General features: G+C 35.2%; 5 protein-coding genes across 6 annotated transcripts; 3 read left to right on the top strand and 2 right to left on the bottom strand.

The window, feature by feature from the left end:
- Positions 1-4,411: 4,411 nt before the first annotated feature.
- Positions 4,412-7,434, bottom strand: LOC7458638 (pentatricopeptide repeat-containing protein At2g16880). The gene has a single exon (XM_024609437.2). It carries the CDS (start codon positions 7,291-7,293, stop codon positions 4,939-4,941), a length of 2,355 nt encoding a protein of 784 aa, XP_024465205.1. The 5' UTR covers positions 7,294-7,434; the 3' UTR covers positions 4,412-4,938.
- A 2,481-nt stretch (positions 7,435-9,915) lies between these two features.
- On the top strand, positions 9,916-11,842 carry LOC7489627 (uncharacterized). The gene is made up of 3 exons (XM_002316308.4): positions 9,916-10,213; positions 10,485-10,818; positions 11,662-11,842. Exons 1-3 carry the CDS (start codon positions 10,041-10,043, stop codon positions 11,725-11,727), a joined length of 573 nt encoding a protein of 190 aa, XP_002316344.2. The 5' UTR covers positions 9,916-10,040; the 3' UTR covers positions 11,728-11,842.
- A 472-nt stretch (positions 11,843-12,314) lies between these two features.
- On the bottom strand, positions 12,315-17,588 carry LOC7458637 (protein GET4). Of its 2 annotated transcripts, none has more exons than XM_002315241.4 (12): positions 17,440-17,588; positions 17,057-17,136; positions 16,746-16,824; positions 15,903-15,984; positions 15,439-15,589; positions 14,734-14,824; positions 14,241-14,324; positions 13,817-13,863; positions 13,526-13,654; positions 13,181-13,265; positions 12,870-12,950; positions 12,315-12,555 (listed from the first exon to the last, which is right to left on the bottom strand). In XM_002315241.4, exons 1-12 carry the CDS (start codon positions 17,485-17,487, stop codon positions 12,544-12,546), a joined length of 969 nt encoding a protein of 322 aa, XP_002315277.1. In that variant the 5' UTR covers positions 17,488-17,588; the 3' UTR covers positions 12,315-12,543. The 2 variants fall into 2 exon arrangements, with proteins under 2 accessions (XP_002315277.1, XP_052312523.1); XM_052456563.1 differs by lacking the exon at positions 12,315-12,555 and adding an exon at positions 13,348-13,439 and having other exon boundaries at positions 12,865-12,950.
- Positions 17,589-17,834: 246 nt separating this feature from the next.
- On the top strand, positions 17,835-20,606 carry LOC7458636 (uncharacterized; the record flags this gene model as incomplete). The annotated part of the gene is made up of 4 exons (XM_002316307.4): positions 17,835-18,038; positions 18,529-18,644; positions 19,583-20,304; positions 20,414-20,606. Coding segments are annotated over 2 exons (318 nt in total), but the record flags the coding sequence as incomplete, so codon positions are not given.
- LOC18102748 (salt stress-induced hydrophobic peptide ESI3) lies at positions 20,224-20,606 on the top strand. The gene is made up of 2 exons (XM_006378692.3): positions 20,224-20,304; positions 20,414-20,606. The coding sequence occupies exons 1-2, from the start codon at positions 20,224-20,226 to the stop codon at positions 20,495-20,497; spliced, it is 165 nt and encodes a 54-aa protein (XP_006378754.2). The 3' UTR covers positions 20,498-20,606.
- Positions 20,607-22,421: the final 1,815 nt, after the last annotated feature.

Genomic DNA, 22,421 nt, shown 5'->3' with positions numbered 1-22,421 from the left:
GTGACAAATGACTTTAACATTTCTTAAATTTCCCTTTTAATTTTCAGCAACCTAATACTCATGCCAAATTCCCCTAAAGTCAACAAATGTTCATAATAAATCTAGCCACCAATATGTTCAAATTCCTTTTTCGCACCCAAAATCATGCTAGAATTATTTAGCCTCCACCACCAATGAATGCTTGTTGCTCGTCTCTACTATACCTCACAGGGGATCAAGCGTGTGCGCATAGATAACACAGATAAGCATCTGGAATTACGTAGTAGCCAGATTTTGAATCGATGTGAGTCATGTTTATGAACATTAATTAAAGGTAAAAAAAAAGGAATTTGGTACACAATTAGTCTAGATTAGGCCGAAGAGCTATGATTCCATAACGAGAAAAAGAAAAAAAGAAAAAAAAAAGGAAATTTGGTAGGCCGCATCTTACAAACACGAAGACAAGAGATGAATGAGGCAAATGAGCCTTCAATATGAGAATCAATGGTAAGACTAAAAGATAAATTAACTAACTAAGACATGATGTTTGAAACGGGATCAGAGAAATGAGGCTTTGACTGCACAGCACATAAGAAAAAGTCTTGACAGCCATGCAGCTGTTCCACAATGGTTTTACACACACACACACAAGATATTATAGTTTAAAAAAAATTGGTGAAGCAGCGTATTTTTATCAAATTGCGTTTTTAAAATGAGGTGAAAGTTGTATCTGGTTAAATTAATCATATGATTGTTTTATATAAAAATCAAAATTTTATATAAAAAAAAATTCAAACATATAAGTCAAATATACATCTTTATCTAACTTGTAGACTACAAAATAGACTCTGATTAAAATCTCAAAAAGTTATTATTTAGATAGTGGTTGTCATTTGTTTTTCAATGTCAATGAAGTACACAGACTTATGATAACGGGTGATTCTGAGCATCCAGGTGTGGGTTTGTTATAATTAAATGAGGATCTGTTCCAAACAAATTACATGAATGGCCTAGCATATGCATTTATGAACCATTATGACAAGTTTAGGTCCAAGAGAAGGTTTGATCGCGCTAGATCAAAATAACATATCAAAAGGGCATTTACTTTTGATCTGACCATAGGACACGCTCAAATTTTTACAAGAGTTTTCAGATGTCATTTTGCCTATAGTAGTCACTGCGTCGCTACACAGACCGTCGAGTCTCTAGATAGAAAAAAATCTTGCCAGCCCCATAAATTTTGGTAGTTTTGAAATTTTTTCATGTTATTTTTAGAATTGGTTAACCAATTTCACTTACCATTACAAATCGTGGCCGACCGGTTAAGCCAAAAAATTAGACTTTCAAAGGCACAACAAGATAAAATGTATTGTTTCACCAACTCTTTTTCAAATGAATATGTTACTTCATCAATTTTTTATGTTTATTATGCTAATTGTCCAGTTGATGCTTCCACAATGCAATCCAGATTCCTTTACTGATCACACAATAGTTTTGGTGTTTGATAAATTATTTTCTAGACGCACCTTTTATCTAAGGAAAATAATTAAAGTTGATTAAGGAACACATGAAAATTGCTTTTGCTTCATAAGTGGTGGTTGTAATGTCACCCCCCGACCAATTATAAGACCAAAGAAACCATTATTTTGCTGGTTGGGGTGTGCGCATGCTTTCTAAAAATAGCAAAGTTCTATTGCAATTATCACCATCTCAGTAATTTTCTGTCACCAATTAATTGAAAAAAATAAATCTCAATGCTTTTCCAGATTAGAACTGGGTTTTTTTTATGATAATTTGTTTTTTTGTTATTTTCATTATATATCTCTGAATCTATAGTGTTTGTTTTTGCATTATAATTTTTTTTTCAAATTATTCCTCACTTGAAAAAATATAAAATTAATATTTTTTATATTTTTTTTAAATGGTTTTGAATGACTTACATTAAAAAATTTAAAATAATTATTTTAATATATTTTCAATTATAAAAATACTTTCCTTGAAGATTTTAAAAAAATAAATATGTATGAAAATTAAATCAAATATTCAGATCAACAATGCCTTGGCCCGAATACGAATAGTCCATTCAATACCTCCTCAATAAAATACTTTAGAACGTGTTTGCAGAGTATAGTTGCGGTTGTTTTATAAAATGTTTTTCACTTAGAAATGTATTAAAATAATATTTTTTTTATTTTTTAAAAATTATTTTTACATCAGCGCATCAAAATGATTTAAAAACACCAAAAAAATATTAATTTAAAATAAATAAAAAAATTAAAATTTTTAAAAATACTTTTAAAATAAAAAACAAACAGTTTGATTTTATTACTTATCGTGTGATCATTCAGCCATAATTATGTGGAAATAAGAAGAAAGAGAAGTAAACCTTAATTATATTACGAATTATAATCATTTTTTCTGCGGACTGATACTCTGCAAATCCACAAAACTATATATAGGCATATCAACATCATGCTTCCCACGAGAGAGGATTATATGTAAACAACCAAACATCGCAATCAGTCTCGTAATTAATCAGTTCAGTGCAGCTCATTAGACTAAATTAATTAGATCTCAAGCAATATCAAGAAATTGGATTGCACCAGTTTCCATTAAGGTCCACGCGTCATTGCTTAGTTTGAATAAATCTTGTAGGGCTTTTTGCCACACGGTTTCTTCCTTTATTTTTATTTTCTTGAATCTATCTCTAATGACCTTCTAGAAAGAAGAGATGTAAATGTTAGGGCACCCATTTCAAGAAGAAAAACCTCTCCCGCGGTTAATAGTTTTGTTTACTTGCTTGCAAGAGTACAAAAGTTAGCCAGAAGTTGCTGTCTGTAGTCAATTTGGACAGTGATTGTGCTCTCATTAATCAACAGAAAAGGGAAAAACCGATTTTTTATTTTATTTTATCTATTTTTTTGGTTTAGTGTAAACTGAATTAAGTTGTGGAGAAAAGCAAGGGAACGTGAAGTTGATTGTCTTTAATTCGGGAAGAAAATTCATAGAGAAGAACATTGTGTTTTAGACAAGGTCAGCAATCGTGTTCTGGAGATTGAATTTTAAGTTAGAATTTTCTGCTGTTTATTTTCTAGGAATCGATCACTCGGTCATGTATATAATCATGAGTGGAAAAGAAATTAAACAGCTGCATAATTTTAATTTCCCCCCCCCCCCCCCCATTTGTTTGGCGAAGAAAAAACTCAGTCTTACCCTGTTGACACGACCTTGAGCACGCAATTTCTTCACACGACAAGTTTCTGGGCACCATTTTTCTTTATAGGAAGTATGTGTTTATCGTAGTTATTTTAGGTCTTTGCCAGAAAATGTGAAGGCTTAAACATGAAGCATGTTGATCAGGGTAAGGTTGGGTGAGACTTCTCCTACCCCAACTCACAAGGGTCAAGGTCATGTCTCCCTATTTAAACCTAAAATGGGTTCATACTGGGTAAATTTATGAATTTTATGGCTTGAACAGAAACTGGAATAAACTGTTGTTTAAATCTTCTGATGAAAATATTGTGCGAACAGCTGCCTTGAGCTAAATTGTTCCTTGCAAATCTCAGACTGGATCGATCTAGTTGATTATGTGCCATGAACATCCTCATTAGTTTCTAATTGTACAGTAAAATCAATGCAGTCATAAAGCACTAACTCATTGCATCCAAAAAGTAGTGAATCCTGCAAAGGGATATTGAGAGAAGGTGGCGCGCACAGTGGAAACACCAGATATTCACTTAAATTGATATTCTTTTTTTAGCAAAAAAGGGTTGCAAGTGGTGACTTTATTATAGCAAGTAAACAAGAAGGCAAGCGTCCTTGATCTCTAGAAAAAGTCTATATTCCCATACCTTAGATACTGCTTGGTGCTTGCTTCGTTCTGCTTGACCATGAACAACTGGCAAAATTAAGATACAAGGCATGTAACCCTTCTTCAGGGACACAAACTCCACTAACCCAAAGTGATGCATTAAATTAATATTTCTTTTTTAAAGTAATCATTCATGTTTGTCAACAAATTCTATTATATTAGTAAGAGCTCACATTTTTTTACAGGGATCAGAATGGAAGAGCAAATGAGCAACCATGTTTACACTTTGCAAAGCCAATTAGTCCCCGCTGCTGATCCCTTCAACTTCACACAAGCAGGAAAGCAACTAAGATGATGAATTAAAAATAAACTATTGAAATACATTCTGGCATTAAATGGATGAGTATAAGGAAGAATTGGCGAATCAGTCTACAGAACTACAATGAGTTGCCATTACCTAACAATGGGTTATCAGTTTTTGATCTTTCCTTTTCTCCGCTATAAATGGAAATCTGATGTGCAAATCCCAGTATCCGTAGAGCGGATACTCAGATTCAAATTGTATAGCATATGAATCTAACGGAACAACGGCGATCAAACCTGAGGTAATACAATCCAAAATGATCCCAGAAATAGAAAGGAGAGATTTTATTGCACTGTTTTACGCAGCAATTGTACAAAATTTTGATTCTATCATCTATGGGAAGGTTAGATTTTATTGCACTGTTTTATGCGGCAATTGTACAAAATTTTTACTCTATCATATATGCATGGCTGGCTTAATTGAAAATCAACACGACAGTATACAAAAGAACAGGAGTAAGGACTACAGAACTAGAAATATCAGGACTTTTGAAGAACAAAAGCTCAGTGTAATTTGGTAGGATTGCAACTCTCCTCTTTCAGGGTTGGTGTATGTTCCCCTTCTTTGGCTTTCAGAAGGCAGACTCTAATCCCCTTCTTTGGCTAAATACCCTTCTCGAATCTTTTGCCAGAAAATTATCTCTTCAAGTTGTTTGAAATGAAGAAACTGATCCAAAAAAATTACTGAAACTCGGCTTTTGAGTTTAAATCCTGATGAATCTGAGCTAAACATGACAATGAGCCTTCTCCAAGTCAACACTTTCCAGAACAACCCCGATAAAAAGTCACGAAGATAACATGCCTTTTGATGTGCTTTTCCTCCTCTTAATAAGGCCATCCATCAGATCAATGTAAGTAGATTTAAGTAAGATGATGTTCTTTTGAGTCGATTCATGGAATATTTTCATTGCATCCTTGTACCTCCCTTGAGAACAAAGCTCATTAATCTTGTTTGAATAAGCAATCGCATTTGGATGAGGTTCCTGGGGAATCTCACTGGTCCTTGCATCCTGCCTCTTCCCCAATTCTAAGAACTGATTCTCCGATTTTCCTTTCTCAGCAATTTTTGATATGAACTCCTCTGCATCCTTCATCCTTCCAGCATCAGTAAGTCCACCGAGAATGGCATTATATGTATAACAATCAGGTCCTAGTTTCTTTTCCTCCATTTCTTCAAGAAGATCAAAGGCTTCCCCAAATCTCTTCTCTTTGCAAAGAGATAAAATTATTGTGTTGTATGAAACAGCATCAACATCTTTGCCCTTTGAAATCCATGTGTTGAAGAGCTTAAGAGCTTTTTCAAGCATACCTTCTTTGCAGAGCCCACAAAGAAGAGTATTACAAGTAACTACATCTGGCTTAAAGTTTTTCTCAACCATTTTGTTGTGGAACTGAAATGCTTTCTCAACTTGACCCTCCTGGCAATATCCATGAATAATTGTGTTGTATGTAATTTCATCAGGGACCAAACCACTCTCCAGAAGTTCATCCAGCTTGTCTATTGCTTGATTAGTTTTTCCCATTTGGCATAAGCCTGCAATCATAGAGTTATAGGTGATAATACTTGGAATGATCTCTTTCTCCTTCATCTCATCCCAAAGCCTCAAAGCTTGACTTGCCTTTTCATGCTTAAAATATCCTATGATCAAAGTGCCATAACTAACTTCATCAACAAAATAGCCTCGCCTACGAGCACTGCAAAGCAAGTCGTGTGCTTCATCAAGCTTCCTCTCCCTACAGAGGGCACGAAGCATAGTGTTAAGAGTCACGTCATCCATCTTCAGACCTTTCCTCCCCATTTCATCCATCAATCGGAATGCTTCATCCATCTTCCCCACCTTACAATGCCAACTTATCAAAGTATTATAAGTAACGATATCTGGCAAACACCCACTTTCTTCCATCTTTCTAACAGTCTTATCCACTTCATCCATTTTCCCTTTCTTCACAAACCACTTAACCATAACATTATAAGTAACTGAATTCGGCTTCATTCCTCTCCCTTCCATCTCCTCAATCAATTTAAACCCCTCCTCACTACTCCCATGTTCAAAACACCCATTAATTAAAGTATTATACGTTACCACATCGGGTGACAGCTTCAAATTCTCCATCTCTTCCCTTAACCTCATTGCCTCAGCAATCCTACCCTGTTTACAAAACCCACTAATCATCACATTATATGTCCAAGCATCTGGCACCACACTATTCTGCGACATTAATTCAATAACGTTCGCTGCCTCCTTTAACCACCCTAACCTACAACACCCCACGACCAATATATTAAACGTAGTCCTATTCGGGAACAACCCTTTATTTTTCATATCCAACAACAAATCCCTAGCCTCATTTAACCTCCCTTTCTTACACAAACCATCCAAAATTGTATTATAAGTAATATTATCTGGCGGACATCCATAATCCCGCATTTTACCCAAAACCCTTATTGCTTCACCAAACCTGTTCTCCATGCAAGATCCATGAATCAAAATATTAAAACTGTTCGTATTAATCTTAACACCAATCTTAATAAAATCAGTAAAGACAGCTTTAGACAATCTGATTGAATGCGAAGACGGGAATCTCACTAAAGCATTTAACAAAGTATTGCAAGTTAACAAAGTAGGCTGCATACCCAATCTCTTCATTCTGTTAAAAATTTGTGCAGCTTGATGGGGCCTACCGCACGCAACATAGGCTCCAATGGAAATATCAAGAAGAGGCTTCGAAATGTGCAAACAGGAGACGGGGTTATTGGTTTTTTGGGGGTGGAGGAGGAGGTAGTGAAGGGAGCTCGATTTGTCGACGGGGATAAAGGAGGAAAGAAGGGATTTGGCAGCGTAGAAATGGCGGTACCGGAGAATGGAAGGGAGAAGAGAGAGTAGAGGGAGAGGTGAGTGGTGGGTAATTGAAGGAGGGAGGTATGTGTAAAACTGAAGGAGAGTGTTAGGGTTTTGAATTAGGGTTTTTGAATTTAATAAAGAGATTAAGAGGCTAGGGTTAGTGGAGAGATGGGGAATGTAGGGTTTTAGGGATTCAAAGGAGACGTTTTCTGAAGTTAGGATTTTTGTTAGGGTTCCTAAAAGGTCTTGTTCTGATTGTGGTTTAGAATTTTGGGGATCTCGTGGTGGTGTTTCCATTTTTGAAAAGTTTCAAGCTTTGATTAGAGAGTTTTAGGGTTTTGAGTAGATGCAGATTGCAGAGGGACAGGCGGGGAACTGGAGAGAGATGGAAAAGGTTCAAACGACATTGCGTTTGGTTTTCATTAAACAAAAATCACGTCGTTTTATCTGTAAGGCTGCACTTAGTATGTAGCAACGGGCCAAGTCGAGTTGGGTCAGAATTGGGCAAGGCGTTATCTAACCTTTGAGAAACTTTCAGGTCGGCTCGGATATTAGCGAAGTGGGCCTAGTTTTATTTATTTATTTATTATTATTATGGTCGGTGGTGATGGAAGAACGAATAAGTAAACATTTAAAATGATTTAATAACAATTATTAAATCGTAATTGCAACCAATCATTTTAAATAAATCTTTATCTTACAATAGATGAAGATTTATTTGCCAAAAGTCATCAAATAAGTCTTTCTGCTATTATTATAAAACTTGGGACAATATAGAACTCAATTAATCAAGAATTTAGATTATTTTGGATTTTATAAGAAAACAAAAAAATGAAATTGATATATGTGACCCGATAAAACTTAATAAAAAAACCCATTAATGCTTTTTAAAAAAATTAAAACAGTATCATTTAAATTTTATTTTTTGTCATTAACCCTAGCTACTTATAATCCAAGCCTTGCTCTAAACTAACCCAAAGTCAAGTTTTTTTAAAAAATATACTTCCTCCATTAGAATAAACCCGAGGAAACTTCAATGGAAACTTTAACTTAATCCCAGTGAGTTACAAAATAACCAATGTACTAAACACACAAGGGATGGTAACAGTTATTTTACTTGGACTACAAAGGTAAAATTATTGTTTTACCTTTTAGAAACCGTTTTGCAACGTGGTGGCGTACACGTTTCCTGCGATTTGAAGCTACAAGCTGTTTAGTAACACATGAATGCGAGTTACTGTTCACTGGGTCCCACGTGCTACAGCGTTTGAAACGCGAGAAAATAAGAAGCAGCTCCTGCCTGCTTTCTGGGCGGTGAAATGATGCTACTGTAGTGAACAGTGGAGCATGGCTCCACTGTTCACTAAACTTTTTTTTTTTAGAAACAGTGGAGGCATGCCTCCACTGTTCAGTGAACAGGTTTTTTTTTTTTTTTAACCAGTACACTTAATTAATTTCACTTGCACTGTTCACGTGAACGTGAACAACAACTTTTTTTAAAAAAAAATAGTTTAAGGTGAATTAAATTTACTCGTACTGTAATCTTAATTTTATTTTTGATAATATTTTACCTAATTTTGTAGTTCTTGTCGGATGAATTTTGTACGTAATGAAATTATAGATAATTTTTTGTTAAAGTTATTTTTTTATATATAAAGTGTGATTTATTTCATGATGTAATAGCAATAGTTAAATCCATAATATTTAAATTAAAAACCATCAATATTAATATATATTTTTTAAAATTATTTTATAACCTCAATTTCAAAAGCATTCTTAACCAAACACATTAAAATTACTTTTTCTTCGACCTCAATTTCAACCACAGTTTTAACCAAACACCTATTTTTTCAAACCAACCTCAACTAAAAGTACTTTTTATAAAACAATTTTTTTTAAACCACAACCGCTACCACAATACCAAACACACTCTTAGTCAGATAACAAGTCACCTGCTTGGGAGGGTATTGTATTTTTTTTTGTGAATAGTTAAAGGATCAAAATGAACTTATAACAAAAAAAAAATTATAAGCCTTTGGTAAGGGGTATTATAGGTTTTAAAAAGTTAGGTTACAATTAGATTACTAAAATGCCTTTAAAGTTAGTTATACTAAAGCTTTTAGTTAAGTGCTGTTTATGTCTTTTTTATTGTTATTTTCTTGTCTTGACAAAGGCATTGTTATAATTTATCATAATAAAATGATAGTAAGTTTCAAAAACTTGTTGGCGTGTGCATTACACATCTTAACGCGTTAGAGATACTCACGTATTTTGGATAGCACATGCGGAGTCTCTTGTTGATTACAACTATCCATCCGCCTTGCAGTTAGATGCACTGTCGCATCTTCTCTCAGCTGATACGGCGCATGTCGTCGACGGTTAGGTAGTATGTCTCTATGTTTCTAGCATTTGTGCTCTGATTCCTTTTCTCATGGTTTTTTTTTTATGTCATTGAATTTTTAATAAGAGTTATGTTTCCTTACAATCTAGTCCCTCAATTCCAAATATTGATATATCATGTTTTTTAATTTGGCCTTTCAATTCAATTTTATCTCGTGTTATTGTTTTCAATTTGATCCCTAGTATCTTTTTTTATTTGAGTTATTTTTCTCTTCAATTCAACCCTTCCAGTGAAATTTTTTGTCTTCTTTTCTTGTAATTGTTTTTGTCCTTTCTCATATTGAACAAGTGTTATTTCTTTTCAATTTAGTCCTTCAATTTTATTTTTTCATGTATTCATTTTTTTATTTGGTTCTTATTCCTTGGATTTCTTTTTAGATGTGCTATTTTTATAAATAAGATTTTAGATGTGCTATTTTCAGAAATTCTTTTTGTTACTGTGCCTTTTTTTTAAAAAAAACTCCAAAATCAGTAAGGACGACATCGTTTAAATTCACAAGGAAACGCCCACGAACCACCCCCTTTCCTTCTTTTTATTATCTTAAAGTAGCGGTGGCGAGTAGCGAGTCTAGTGACACCAGAGAAGGTAGAGAAACTGTATTTTATTCTCAATTTTGCTTTCGGGTAGACAAGGAAGAGGAGAAATGGAAATCTCTGGGAAATCAAAGCCACAGCCAGTGAACATGAAGGTGGTGAAACCAATTGAAGCAACGCCAGAGAGCTTTAAAGAGTATGGTCAAGTAATAGAGGCATGGCCTGATGGTGAGGAGTTTGATCCCAAAGATGCCCAGCTAAACCTTAGCCAAGGAATTCCAAGGTAACATCAAACACATGTTTCAGTAACTAATCTTGTTCGAATATTTTGGGGTTTCTTTTTTTCTTTCGGTTTTAAGGGGTCAGCGTATTCTCGGGCCAAGTTGCGCGCACAGTCGGAGAATGTTAGTTTCCGTACGATAACAGGCAGAACATTGGATGCATCCACGAAATAATTTCTCTCTCTGCATTACCTTGGCTAAAAGAGGTGATATCAGTATCACCATAGATGCTGTGTTGTGAATGATGTTAACACATCTTTTGTTTGTTAATAGGTTTTACATTATGAAGCTGGAAAAAAGGTCACTGAAGTTTTCAAAGATAACGCACCATGCTAAAGTGACTCAATGCCTTGGGTCAATTGGAGGTGGGGTCTGGTATCTAGGAGTGGCTAAGCCATCGATTGTGGAAACGAAAGAAAATGCAGGGAGTGATGCTATGCAGTCAAAATGCGGTCATTTTTATGTGCCTCCTGCTGTTGATAAAGTCCAGGTTTTCAGAATCTCTGGGTCCAAGTTTATTAAGCTTAATATTGGAACTTGGCATGCGGGGCCATTGTTTAAGCCAGAGACAATGGACTTCTACAACTTGGAATTGAGCGACACCAATGTGAGCCTCTTTCTCTTTTCAAGCAATTTTTTATGTATTTTTTTCACTCATCTTCTATGGATGTTCGTTTGCTTCTCATTGTTTTTGTGAGAATTGTTTGTGTTTGTGCATGCACGGTGTGTCTGCTAATCGAAGTTGAGTTGTTTTGAGTTTAGCTGTTGAAAGAATGAATCAAAACTAAATGGCCTATTGCCAACTTATCTGGTTTAGCTACTTGGGATAGAACGAGTCAAAAAGGAAAGTTAGAAACCTCAATTGATTCCGATGATTCAATATCGACAGGGTTTCTGTCATTTTCACTAATCAGAATCTGTTTTAACAGAGCTCAACGCCGATTCTAATGATCATAAATTTTCATAGTTGCATGTTTCTTCTTATCTTGCATTCACATATGACTTTGCCCCTTCCTTCAGCTCCACTCTGCCCTCCTTTTTCTTTCTCCCTCTGTGTGGCTCCCGTGCCTCATAAATCGTTGTGTGCCAGTGCTCAAATTTAAACACATGTGATTCATTGAGATCCTTTGAGTTAAAGGTAAGAGTTGAGCTTATTTATCTGCTTCCTTAAAACTTTAGTTAAACTAGGGCATGGTAATCCATTCAGTGCTTGGATTTGAAAATCTTCCCTTCAACTCATTCCATTATCTTCTGAAGGGAAAATTTGTGTTTTATACTTCTGAGATTGGTTTTACTATCTTTAATCCATTCCTAGTGTACCTTGTAGAACACCTTCCAGGAGTCCCCCTTTAGCATTTAGGCATGTCAACAATTTATGAATTTTACTCTGTAAATACGAAAGTATATGAATCAAGGACGTTTTGTGACTTTAATCGTTCTTTCTTTGCAGGTGGTGGATCACACAACACACAACTTAAAGCAGCAAGATGGGATTGTTTTTGTAATAGATGACTGATGTATAGGGCGGAAGAACTTAGGGAATTAAGCAGGAAACACGTCTCTGTTGTTGCAATAAATATGCATTCCTAAATTTCTGGAAAAAAAAAGGCAAGGAAGGCATTTCTATCTAAGCTCTCAAATTCCATGCATCTCAGGACTTTAAGCTGAAAAATAGGCGATGAACGGTTTCTCTAGCTGTGATAGATTGATGCAATCCATGGCAGGTTATGAAAGAGTCTGCGGGAATTCATCTTTACTACCAGCAGGCACTTTCAATATCCCCAGGAAAAATACGATTCCATTTACCAGTCAACGAGCGTGGACATCTATGTATGTATTAACGGGACACCAAAAAAGTTGAAGGTTCATGCATTATCACTAATTTCTGTACCCACCAATCCACAAGATACCTGGTCATAGCAACACAATGACGATGATGCATAGCCAACCTTTTCAATTTCAACCCGTTCAAGTTGCTTTTTAAGAATGAACAGATGATGAAAAAAAGTGTTCAATTGGCACGTTTGGAAATTTTGCAAGTGCAGACTCAAGTTCTCACATGCATATGCCAGCATTCATATTTGGAGAGGTTAGCCAAAGAAGAATGAGAATCAGGAAAAATTTCATTCACTGTGGTCTACTACTAGCTCACCCAGGATAAAATAGGTGGTCAATTACAAGCGATCTTCAATTGCAAAAACAATGATTTTACAAATATTCAAATTATGCTACTAATGCATCAAACAGATGATTACTTCATCTAAGAAAACAACAGAGGTCCAGTTGCTAGTCCAGTTGAGTTGCTGACACATTGAAATTGTCTGTGTTGTCGTCAACCCATCATCTGAAAAAAATTAACGTCAATAGTCTAAGTAAGAATTCTGCTTGTTAGAAGCATTATACTTTCCATTTGAACCAACATTATCTTTGCATATTTCACACACACTGCTGTAAAAAAAATTCAGAGAACATTCTCATTGAAATGGGACAAAGAATTGCATTTTTGGTAGATATAAAGCAATTGTATCTGTTATTATATACGTAACATTTGAAGAGATCAAATTCTGTCCCAGTTGATAGTATCAAGCCTGTGACATATTTGAACTCAGCAAAACACGCGTTGCAGAATACTAGATGCAACAGCGTTAAGAATTTTACCTTGAAAATATCTCCAAACATCCCTTGCAAGGGATTCCTACGTTGTACACCATAGAACAACTCTGCAATTTCATCTAGTCGCTGATCCATAATCCATAATCATGTTAGAATTTGTAGACGCAGAAAAGGTCATCACAAGCCACAAACATCAAGAAAGTTACAGCATCACAAGCCACAAACATCAAGAAAAGGCCATCACAAGCCACAAACAGCAGGAATGGTGCAGAAAAGAAATAGCTAGATAAGAGGTCCATTCTTGAACAACGTGGAACCCAATAACGAAAATTCTAATTAGCCAGAAAATTGCACACCTCGTTGAATGCAGGTTCCCTGTCTATGCTTGACTTGTACTTAGTTCTCAGCATATTGAAAAGAGGTAAAGCATCTCTTTGCAACCTGCGCAGAAAAGACTTTATGGAACTTATTTACATGGATAGAGAAGACATCTAAAATGACTTACTTTCCCGGAAAAACTCACAAATGAAGCTGGTTAAAATGGAGTAGCTATTATTCCACTTTAAGGACAGAATTCCAACAAATCCATTTACTAGCAGCATCATATAAAGATGTCTCAAAAGTAACACAAGAATCTTATAGTCAATTTGAGCATTAAACTCTACACAGTATCCCTGTATGGAAGAAAAAATACAACTTACGTTGGCAGAAGATGATTGACGAATTGGATCAAATCTGATCGATGAAGGTCATGCTCCTTATATTGTGCATGCTTCTTTAACTCATCCATCAGAAAATTAGCATCTCTAAGATTACCCATAGCTAAATACCTATCACAGAGGAGGAAAATTACCTGGTAAGTTGGCATTCCACACGGCTACAATTACATAATGGCAAAAGGATCGGAAATTGCAGGGTTATGATTGATATGTCAAATCATTTTTGCATTAATAAAAGTTAGGCAAATATTTTAATGTTTTAGAAGTGTTTACATTAAAATTGCTCGTGCAATAGCCAAATCATCTTCACCAGGATAACACTGCATGGTGAAAAACCCATCAAAATACTAGCCAAGGAAAAATAAAACCTACACTTAAAAGACATGAAATATGGCATCAAATTACTGGATAGTAGATATGCTATTTCTGGTCTGTTCAGCGTGAGATTACAACAATCATGACTTCTAGATAGTAAATGATAAATAAAACATTAAAAGTTAGCAGAGTACATATTGATGCTATAAATCAGACATACTTCATTAATCTTATATATTAAATATAACCACAAGTCATTAGCCAAAAAAAAAAACTTCATCAACACATGTTATTAATATACAATAACAATGACATTAATGGAACACTATAGATACAATCCACATGAATAATATTCATCTATATAGAATTAGAGAAGACTAACCTTGCCCATAAAATTGACTAAAGTAGATGCAAACTTCTTCGGGTTGTTTCCTCTAACAAAATGATATGATACTCTAGTCATGTCCTGTACATAAGTAGCATATAGCAGTGACCACATCAACATCACATAGAAATGATATATAAAATCACATCAGGCATAATATGGACCTCCATATTCCATATCACCACTTACACAGTGCATAGTGAGAAAATATTAGGGTAACTTCAAAGGCATAATGAAAATTTGGTAACCAGAAAAAGAAAGTCCACTGGATCGGCCAAAGCAAGTTAGAGCTGGAAACAGCCATCCAGAATCAAATGAATTGGAAACACGATATCATTGCTAAAATGATTGTAAGAACCTAAAAGAAATAGCATCTTCTCTGAGCGAGCCAAAGAAAAATAATCCAACCAAGAGCTGACCCCAGTAGCAATTATTTACTAACAAATCATTTCAACCAAAAGTTTATAGCAAACTTTGACCTCAGACCTACCAGCTCAGGAGATTCAGAATAAACATATTCCGCTAGCATAACATGTAGTTCTGGAGAGCCATTCCTATGAGCTCCAAACTCTGCAGACCACCTGAAAACAAAATAGCTCAACATCAACAAGGCAGTTAATTGCAGTGCCACAGGAAACAATTAAAGATGTGGAGACCCACATAAACTTGCACCTTTTTCCTCTCATAGGTTTTGTTTTAATTCATCACACCTTCCCAGCCCTTTCTCATGATATTCTCTGTCTCATACACTTATTTACTCCACACATTATTTGCCCCCTGTCAAATCCTCCCATTATTTTGTCTCTCTCTGGATGAGAAAAATGTGAAGCTCAAATGCTCCAAAACACCCTCATAAACGCCTGTTCCACAACGATAACAGCTTCCCCAGCCCAAAAAATAAAACCAACCCCGGATGGCCCACATTAAATGGGATCTATACATGAACTCAAAAAGGGTATCATGGGTTTTGGTGCCAAGAAAACTAAAGAAATCAGATAGAGAGGCCTTTTTACTACATACACCCTCATACCACCAACAAGGGGACTCTACAGTCCAATCTAACAACTACAGAAGAGATAAAGGAGGCAAAATGCCATCTTAAAATATTCCACAAAAGCACGTGTATAGGAGGTATTATAAATAAAAGCACGTTGCAATTTCCAAAAGAGTAAAAAAACAAGACAAGATATCTCACTTGATAGCAGCTTTTAAGAATGACAGGCAGCAGTCTACACGTATTTTTGCAGCCCCAAGGGCTTCATTGAGTTGTTGCATATCTTCGTCCTCTCCCAAGTCTTGTGGCAAAGGTATCTGAGGAAATGTCTTGTAGATTTTTCTAATGCAATCTAAGATAGATATTCAGTCATGATAAATAATGGACATTGTTAAAAATCTAAATAGGCAGCAGCATGGCTATGCAAAAATGTGAGACATGACAATTGAAAATCAAACAATGCACTCTCCCTAAGTTATTTTCAATATCCATATAAACCCTAAAATCTCAGTTACCAGAACAGATTGAGGAAGATTTTTTCCCCTTTTTTGAGATGTTGGAGCAAGGGAGAAATAGAAAGCATTAAGAATCATTCCATGGCATAGAAAATAGACCAAGGGAAAGTTTGAAAGCATTATAAGCCATATCAAAAAGAATATACTAACCAAGTACATCATCATCATAAGGAACTTTTGCTTTAACAAGCGTCTCCACATAGATCACAGCAAGCTCCGACCCACAAGTAACCTGAAATTGGTTTATTATGGAATGAATTCTAATTCTAGAAGTATGAGAATAGTCTAGAATCCAGCAATATATTCCATCATGCACAATTAGTAATGCTTTCTTTTTCTGCCATTGTATGTACACGTTATACAGATATCCTGGTCAGAAACCAACAAAAAAAAAGAAGAGAGTAAATAATCTAGTTAATGGAATGACAGGTGTAGCATGGAACAGCCATGGCCTGACTTTTTCAACTGTAGAAGATTGCTTTTCAGGCCAAGAAATCCATAGCTAACATTCCAACCCCACTTCAGTTGGACCATTACATCAATTATGCAAAGTTGTATCTCAGCTTAGAGGAAGCTATGCAGTTGTTTATCCATGTATTTGAAAGCAAGAACATAAAAAAAATACAAATAAATTGACAGATGATGCAATTGCTAGTAGTCAGCTGTTTTGATGTGCTTCTTCCATTCCAATACCCCTACTACCCATCCACCCTTGACATCAATCCATTTTAGCTAACAGAGATCTAATGAAGGTTCCTATCATATCAGACTTTACCGTTTATGTTCTCATACTCATCCTCAACCAGTCAGACAGAGCATAAACCAACCATCAGCTCATGAAGACAACTTGGATATGCTGGCATCCAGCTGAAATATTTTTCTTTAACAGGCCAAATTTCATATTCCCATTGGCTTCTATTTAATAATATTATTATACAAAATGGCCAAAATCACCTGACAGAAATAGCAACAATGGAATTGAAAGAGAATAACCTGGCCATTTTTCAGTTGGAGGCATGCTCCCGAGTGAAGAATGTCCAGAGCTTCAGAATGTCTTTGAGCTGATACGTATCTGTAACAAAGTAAGTTTTAATATCATAAAAAAGAATGATCTCAGAAGAAAACATATGGGAACAAGTTTAAATATCCATTTGCGTAAATCTGCCCCCGTTGTGTACCATAGCAAAATCACGCTTATATTCAACTCTAGTTAGACTTGGTAAATTCAAATACCATAGGTTGCACAAGCATCGGTAAAGTATGATTAACTTGACGAAAAATAAAATACACAATAAAATGAATACCTTGCACTGATAGACTTGTACATCTGCTGAGCTCCATAGTAATTACCCTCATTTATCACATTCTCCAATTTCTTAATATTCTACAATTGACACCACAAACACAACGTAAAGCCATTAGAAACCTCTTCTTCCTTGGACAAAAAAAGAAGAAGCAAACAAGCCCCACATCAAATATAAGAGATCACAAGCTTTCAAATTCTTTCAATCCAGTTTTCTTAGCTGATATCTGATTTGATAATTTAGAATCAAAATATTATCCTTCCATTGTCAACCTCACTTTCAACATAATATATCAATACAACTAATCAAAGCAACAAAATCACAAACCCAATTTTCTCTGCATCCAAACATAAGTTTAAAGGTTAGTTTCCTAATTCAATTACCTCTTCAGCAGGAGGGAGTGTAGCCCTCCTTGGTCTTTCTCGCGACATGTTGTCTCCCTCCTCTTCTTCACAGACAGATCCAATTCAGTTGTTAACGAAGACGGACCCTTTTTGTTTTGTTACATTATGGGCCTATATGGGGCCCATAAATGAGCTATAACACTTGAGCCATAAGGCTCAATAAAAAAATCCCTAAAAATATTTTAAAATTAGTTTGATAGGTTAATATTAAAAATAAAAAATAAAAAATATTATTTTAATATATTTTAAAATAAAAAATATTTTAAAAAATAAACCTTATTATATTTTTAAATATTTTTTGGAATTCCTAAACTTTCTCAGTAACCAAACACAGGTTCAAGATTTGAATTTTTGTGGAAAATAGTTCCAAATAATTACAAGCTTCAAACGTATACAGGGATCTTCTCAAATCTGTCAACAAACACATAGGAAAAGAAGGCTACAAGAAGCATTTTGGAGATTATATAACACAGGAGTTTAGAGAGAACTGCAATGTTTTAGACCGATCTTCTGTTCTGCAAAAACTCAAGCTTGCTCGTGATTACACTTTCTTATTCAACAGCGTGCAGCATCACAAGGTAATTAAATTGCCAATTGGCATCTAAAGTTTTGATTTTTTGAATATTGTATGATAAAGTTTTTGTCTTTACCTTGTCAAGAGTGAATATGATTTCGTTTTTGGCTCAAGTTTGATGATAATTTATTATAATTTTACATTTTTCTTGGTATCTTTGATAGAGGGGCAAAACCTATTTGTGAGTTTTGCTCATTTTGTACTTCTAGTTAGTGCAAGCTTTTTGAGTGAAGTCACTTGGACTGAGATATCAAAGTCTAAGTTAGGACCAAGAGTAAGTTTTGATTTCTCCGTACTTAGGACTACAGGAATTGAAGAAGGAGAAGGGCTACCCTTGTAGTGTAACTTAATGCTTGATATTTCTTCCAATGAACTGAAATGATTGTTGTTCTTGTAGGAATGTTCTTCATTCTTTTGTATATGGGTAATTTTAGCAGAAAGCATTTTATGGTATTGCTTAAATACAAGGCTGGTGCTGGCTATTGTTTTTGCAGGGGTTGCGGTTCTCTTACAACCTTGCTGTGGATAGATCGGAAGAAATGAAAAGAATACTAGGAAAATCTGCTGCAAGTGTAGGTCTTCAGCTTCCCGAGGCTTATCAGGCCTGATGGTCAGTTGGCTTTGCTCTTCATCATATTGTATCCTAAAATAATTGTGGCTCCATTGTGCCTCAAAACTAGGAAAGTTAGTTGAAGCAGATTTATTCAAGCTTAGATTTTGAATAATTTCTTGTTTGTTCAGGAAGAAAATTAGTTCAGAAACTTTGATTGAACCAGATGTTCGACATGCTTCCTTGTTTTGTTTGGAAATTGTGTTATTGGAAATATGGGGAAAATCTGTTAGCTGCTTTTCTGAAATTTTCTTTTGGGTTACGAATCAAGTTGTTTCTGAATTTTTCGTTACGAATCCAGTTGTTCCCAGATGTACGCGAGTCACCTAACTGTCGCCTTGTCTGATGCTTGCGAAATCATCAATGGCTACGTCTCCTGTTCGAGGAGTAGGTGTGTGTGTGTGTGTGTGTGTGTGTGTGACTAAGCAACCCATCTTCACTGTATTTTTCCTTCGCGGCCGTTTGGGATGTTTTTTTATGAAATTGTCACTGGATACTTTACTTTGGAGGCCAGTTGGCCAAGTATGTTGTCAGATTTTGCAAAGCAGCCAATACAGACGTGCAGTAACTTATTACTTAGATGAAGACCGACTCTGAATTAAGATTCATGAGCTAAATGCTTGATAATCACACATGTTCTTTGAATCACTCGTATGAATATAAATGGCTAGCTAGAAACATTCATTATGTAAACCAGTCAAGTCATTAGCTGATTTATTGAAATAACATCCATGTTGTGTTAATAAGCAAAAAAAAAAAAAAACTGTTTGCGTATATCCGAGTACAGTAAAGAAAGCCTGCTTTTCAAAAGATTACGAATGCAAAGTTTGCAAATCCTGTCTGTTACCGAAAGAGTGGTGCCCCATAAGCGTTTCTCCTCTCTTCCCTGAAAATGTTTAAGATGCAGCGAATTAATGAGTTGCTGTACCCTCTTTCAGTGTTGAAAATGCATTTCTCCGGCTGCTGGACAAAAATCTCGATCACATCAAAGTCGGCTGGTCATGTGGCAACATAGACGGTTCATAACTTAAGATTGATTTTATGCCAGTACTTTATTATTAGCTCCCTTTGAGATTTTGCCAGAATGACATCGAAAATAATTCTTTTGATGTTCGAAGTCAAACTAAACAGCAGCCTTTGAGATTCATAGGGACGAAGTTCATGCAGCTAATTGAGTTATAGTATTCAGACCTGGATATGCTATCTTGGTCGAATTCATGAGCAAAGAGCTGAGCTGCCACCATATTAGGCACAATTTCAGTATAGTATCCTGCTCTTTTCACGTGTTGGCAGTAGTATCAAATTGATACTATCAATAGAATCCAGGCCTTGTGTGAACCAGATCCGAGATCCAGTTTCTTAGTACAAGTCAAAAGAAACACTACAAGTTAGCTAAGACTAGACACCTGTGCAAACTTTCACATACGTGGCACCCTGGATCTCTCCGCACGCGACACCATTTTTTTCTTGTTTTGTCTTGTTTCTCCTGCTTCTTCTTTATTAGCTAGAAGTTATCAGTAGATAGAATTAGGTGCCAGTCAGGATATTCAACACCACCACCATCACCAGCAACAACAGTATGGGTTCAGCGACATTCCTAGAAGTGATACTGGCCATTATCCTACCACCTGTTGGGGTCTTCCTGCGTTATGGCTGTGGAGTAATTTCTTGTTAACCCTTTTGTGCAATCCTCATTTTATGTTCATATTCCTTTCGCTTGGCAAAAAGGGCTGATTGATTTTGTTTTTTTTGGGTTATTGAAAATGCAGGTGGAGTTCTGGATATGTTTGCTGTTGACCATATTGGGATACCTTCCAGGGATAATATATGCCATTTATGTATTAGTTGGATAGTGTGTAGATCTCTCTTGATGAGGTTTGATATTTGAATGTTCACAGACAATTCAGTTTGCCAGTCTTATTTTTCTTATTATTATTGATCAGTTGTTTTCTCTTCTCGTAAGATGATCAGTGTATATCCCAGTATGGTTTAGATCTTGGTGGACTTCCTTGTTCTTAATTTATGACAGTTTACATCATGTCAGATTTCTTGGAGTGGCAAACTCAGTTTCTGTTTACCACCGCAAGCGGTGGCTTGACCCGGATAACTCGTTGAGCACGTGAATAGCTTGATTTTAACAGGTCCAGAAATATGTATCTAATCTCAGATGATACGATAGTACTACGCAGGAAAAGAAATTATCCCCAGTCTTAAAAAAAGAAGAAGCTAATAGCAAAAACCAGCGACAGTGACTATTTTTTCCTTGATATATTAAATTGTTTTACAATCTAGATCGAGGAAAGAGAGGAGGGTAAAACAGAGTGGAGAAATTTCATTAAGATATAAAAAGTGAGTGCATGTTTGAACAGGATTCACCGAGTTTTCTCCGATCCAACATCAAACCCGACCTGGTTTCTGAGTTAACCCCCTTGTTTTGAGCAAGACTGGGTTCCATTCTGAATTTGTTTTTAGTACGTGTGTATAAATGAAGCATGTAATAAAATATAAAACAAACACGGAATGAACCAGTCGGGTAGGTGGTGGGTTAAGGCTTGATAATTGAGTTGGGCTTACAAGCCCCGGCCATAAAAAAGCCCATCCTCTGTCGAGTCCAGTGGAAGCTGGGACTTTTGGATGGGGCCCAATTGCCATCCCTGGTTTGCATGCAATTGACAGTGATCTTTTAATGACACCGTCCTATCTCTTGATCTTTAAAAATCACAATCAGGATTATAATTTCAGCAAATATTCCATGAGATCTGACATTTCCCTAATTAAATAATCAAAAGGTGATGTGTTTTTGAATTACAATATTAAAAAAAAATAAAGGAAAGATTAGGTTCAGACATCAGTTAAAGTGCATGTTATGTTTAAGGTTTCCAGAGAATTATGATAGCTTTTACTTTTTATTTAACTATATATTAAAAATAAAAAATTATTCTGTTAGTTAAATAGTTTTTGCCTTTGATATCTGGCTTATATATTATACTTTTTAAATTTTAATTTTATATAAATTAAAATAACATGTTTTTTATTTATAAAGATCTATTTTTATTTATTTTATATGCAAAAAAATCCATTTAATTTTTAAAAAATACAACTAAAAGTGTTTTTTTTAAACCACAGTGACAAAAAGTTATCACACTACCAAACATAAGGTTGTTTGGCATTGTGTTTTTACGTGTGCATTTCAAAAATACACTTGACATAAAAAAATATTAAATTAATATTTTTAGTATTTTTTTTTATAATTTTAATATATTAAAATAAAAAATAAATAAAAACTATTTTAACTCATGGAAGTGACTGTTTTTTACCGCGGTGCAATTACATGATGCAAGAGGGTGTTTATAAATGTGATAGTGATTGCGATTCAACGTGTTTTTTAACTCGAAAATACATCAAAAAAATATATTTTTTATTTTTTAAAAATTATTTTGGACACCAACATATCAAAATAATCTAAAAATATATATAAAAATGATTTTTAAATAAAATATTTTATTTTTTTTAAAATAAAATCTTAACGGTAGTCTCAAACATGGTACAAGTTTTGAACTTTTGAGACGTCAAAGCTGCCATCAGCCGAAGGATGGCGTAGGCTTTGTTTGGGCTCTTGAACTCGTCTTGTTTACTGGGTCAGTATCTGAGCCGTGATGGCCTTTTATAGTCTACATTCTATCATACTTTGAATCTGTCCACCTATTGATAGCCCAGGTTATTTTCCTCTCCACAGCCCATAAGGTCCAAAAACCAAAAAGTCAGTAGAACGTATCC

Source organism: Populus trichocarpa, chromosome 10 (genome assembly GCF_000002775.5).
Source record: "Populus trichocarpa isolate Nisqually-1 chromosome 10, P.trichocarpa_v4.1, whole genome shotgun sequence".
NCBI classification, from domain to species: domain Eukaryota; kingdom Viridiplantae; phylum Streptophyta; class Magnoliopsida; order Malpighiales; family Salicaceae; genus Populus; species Populus trichocarpa.
This window is presented reverse-complemented; position numbering and strand designations above follow the sequence as displayed.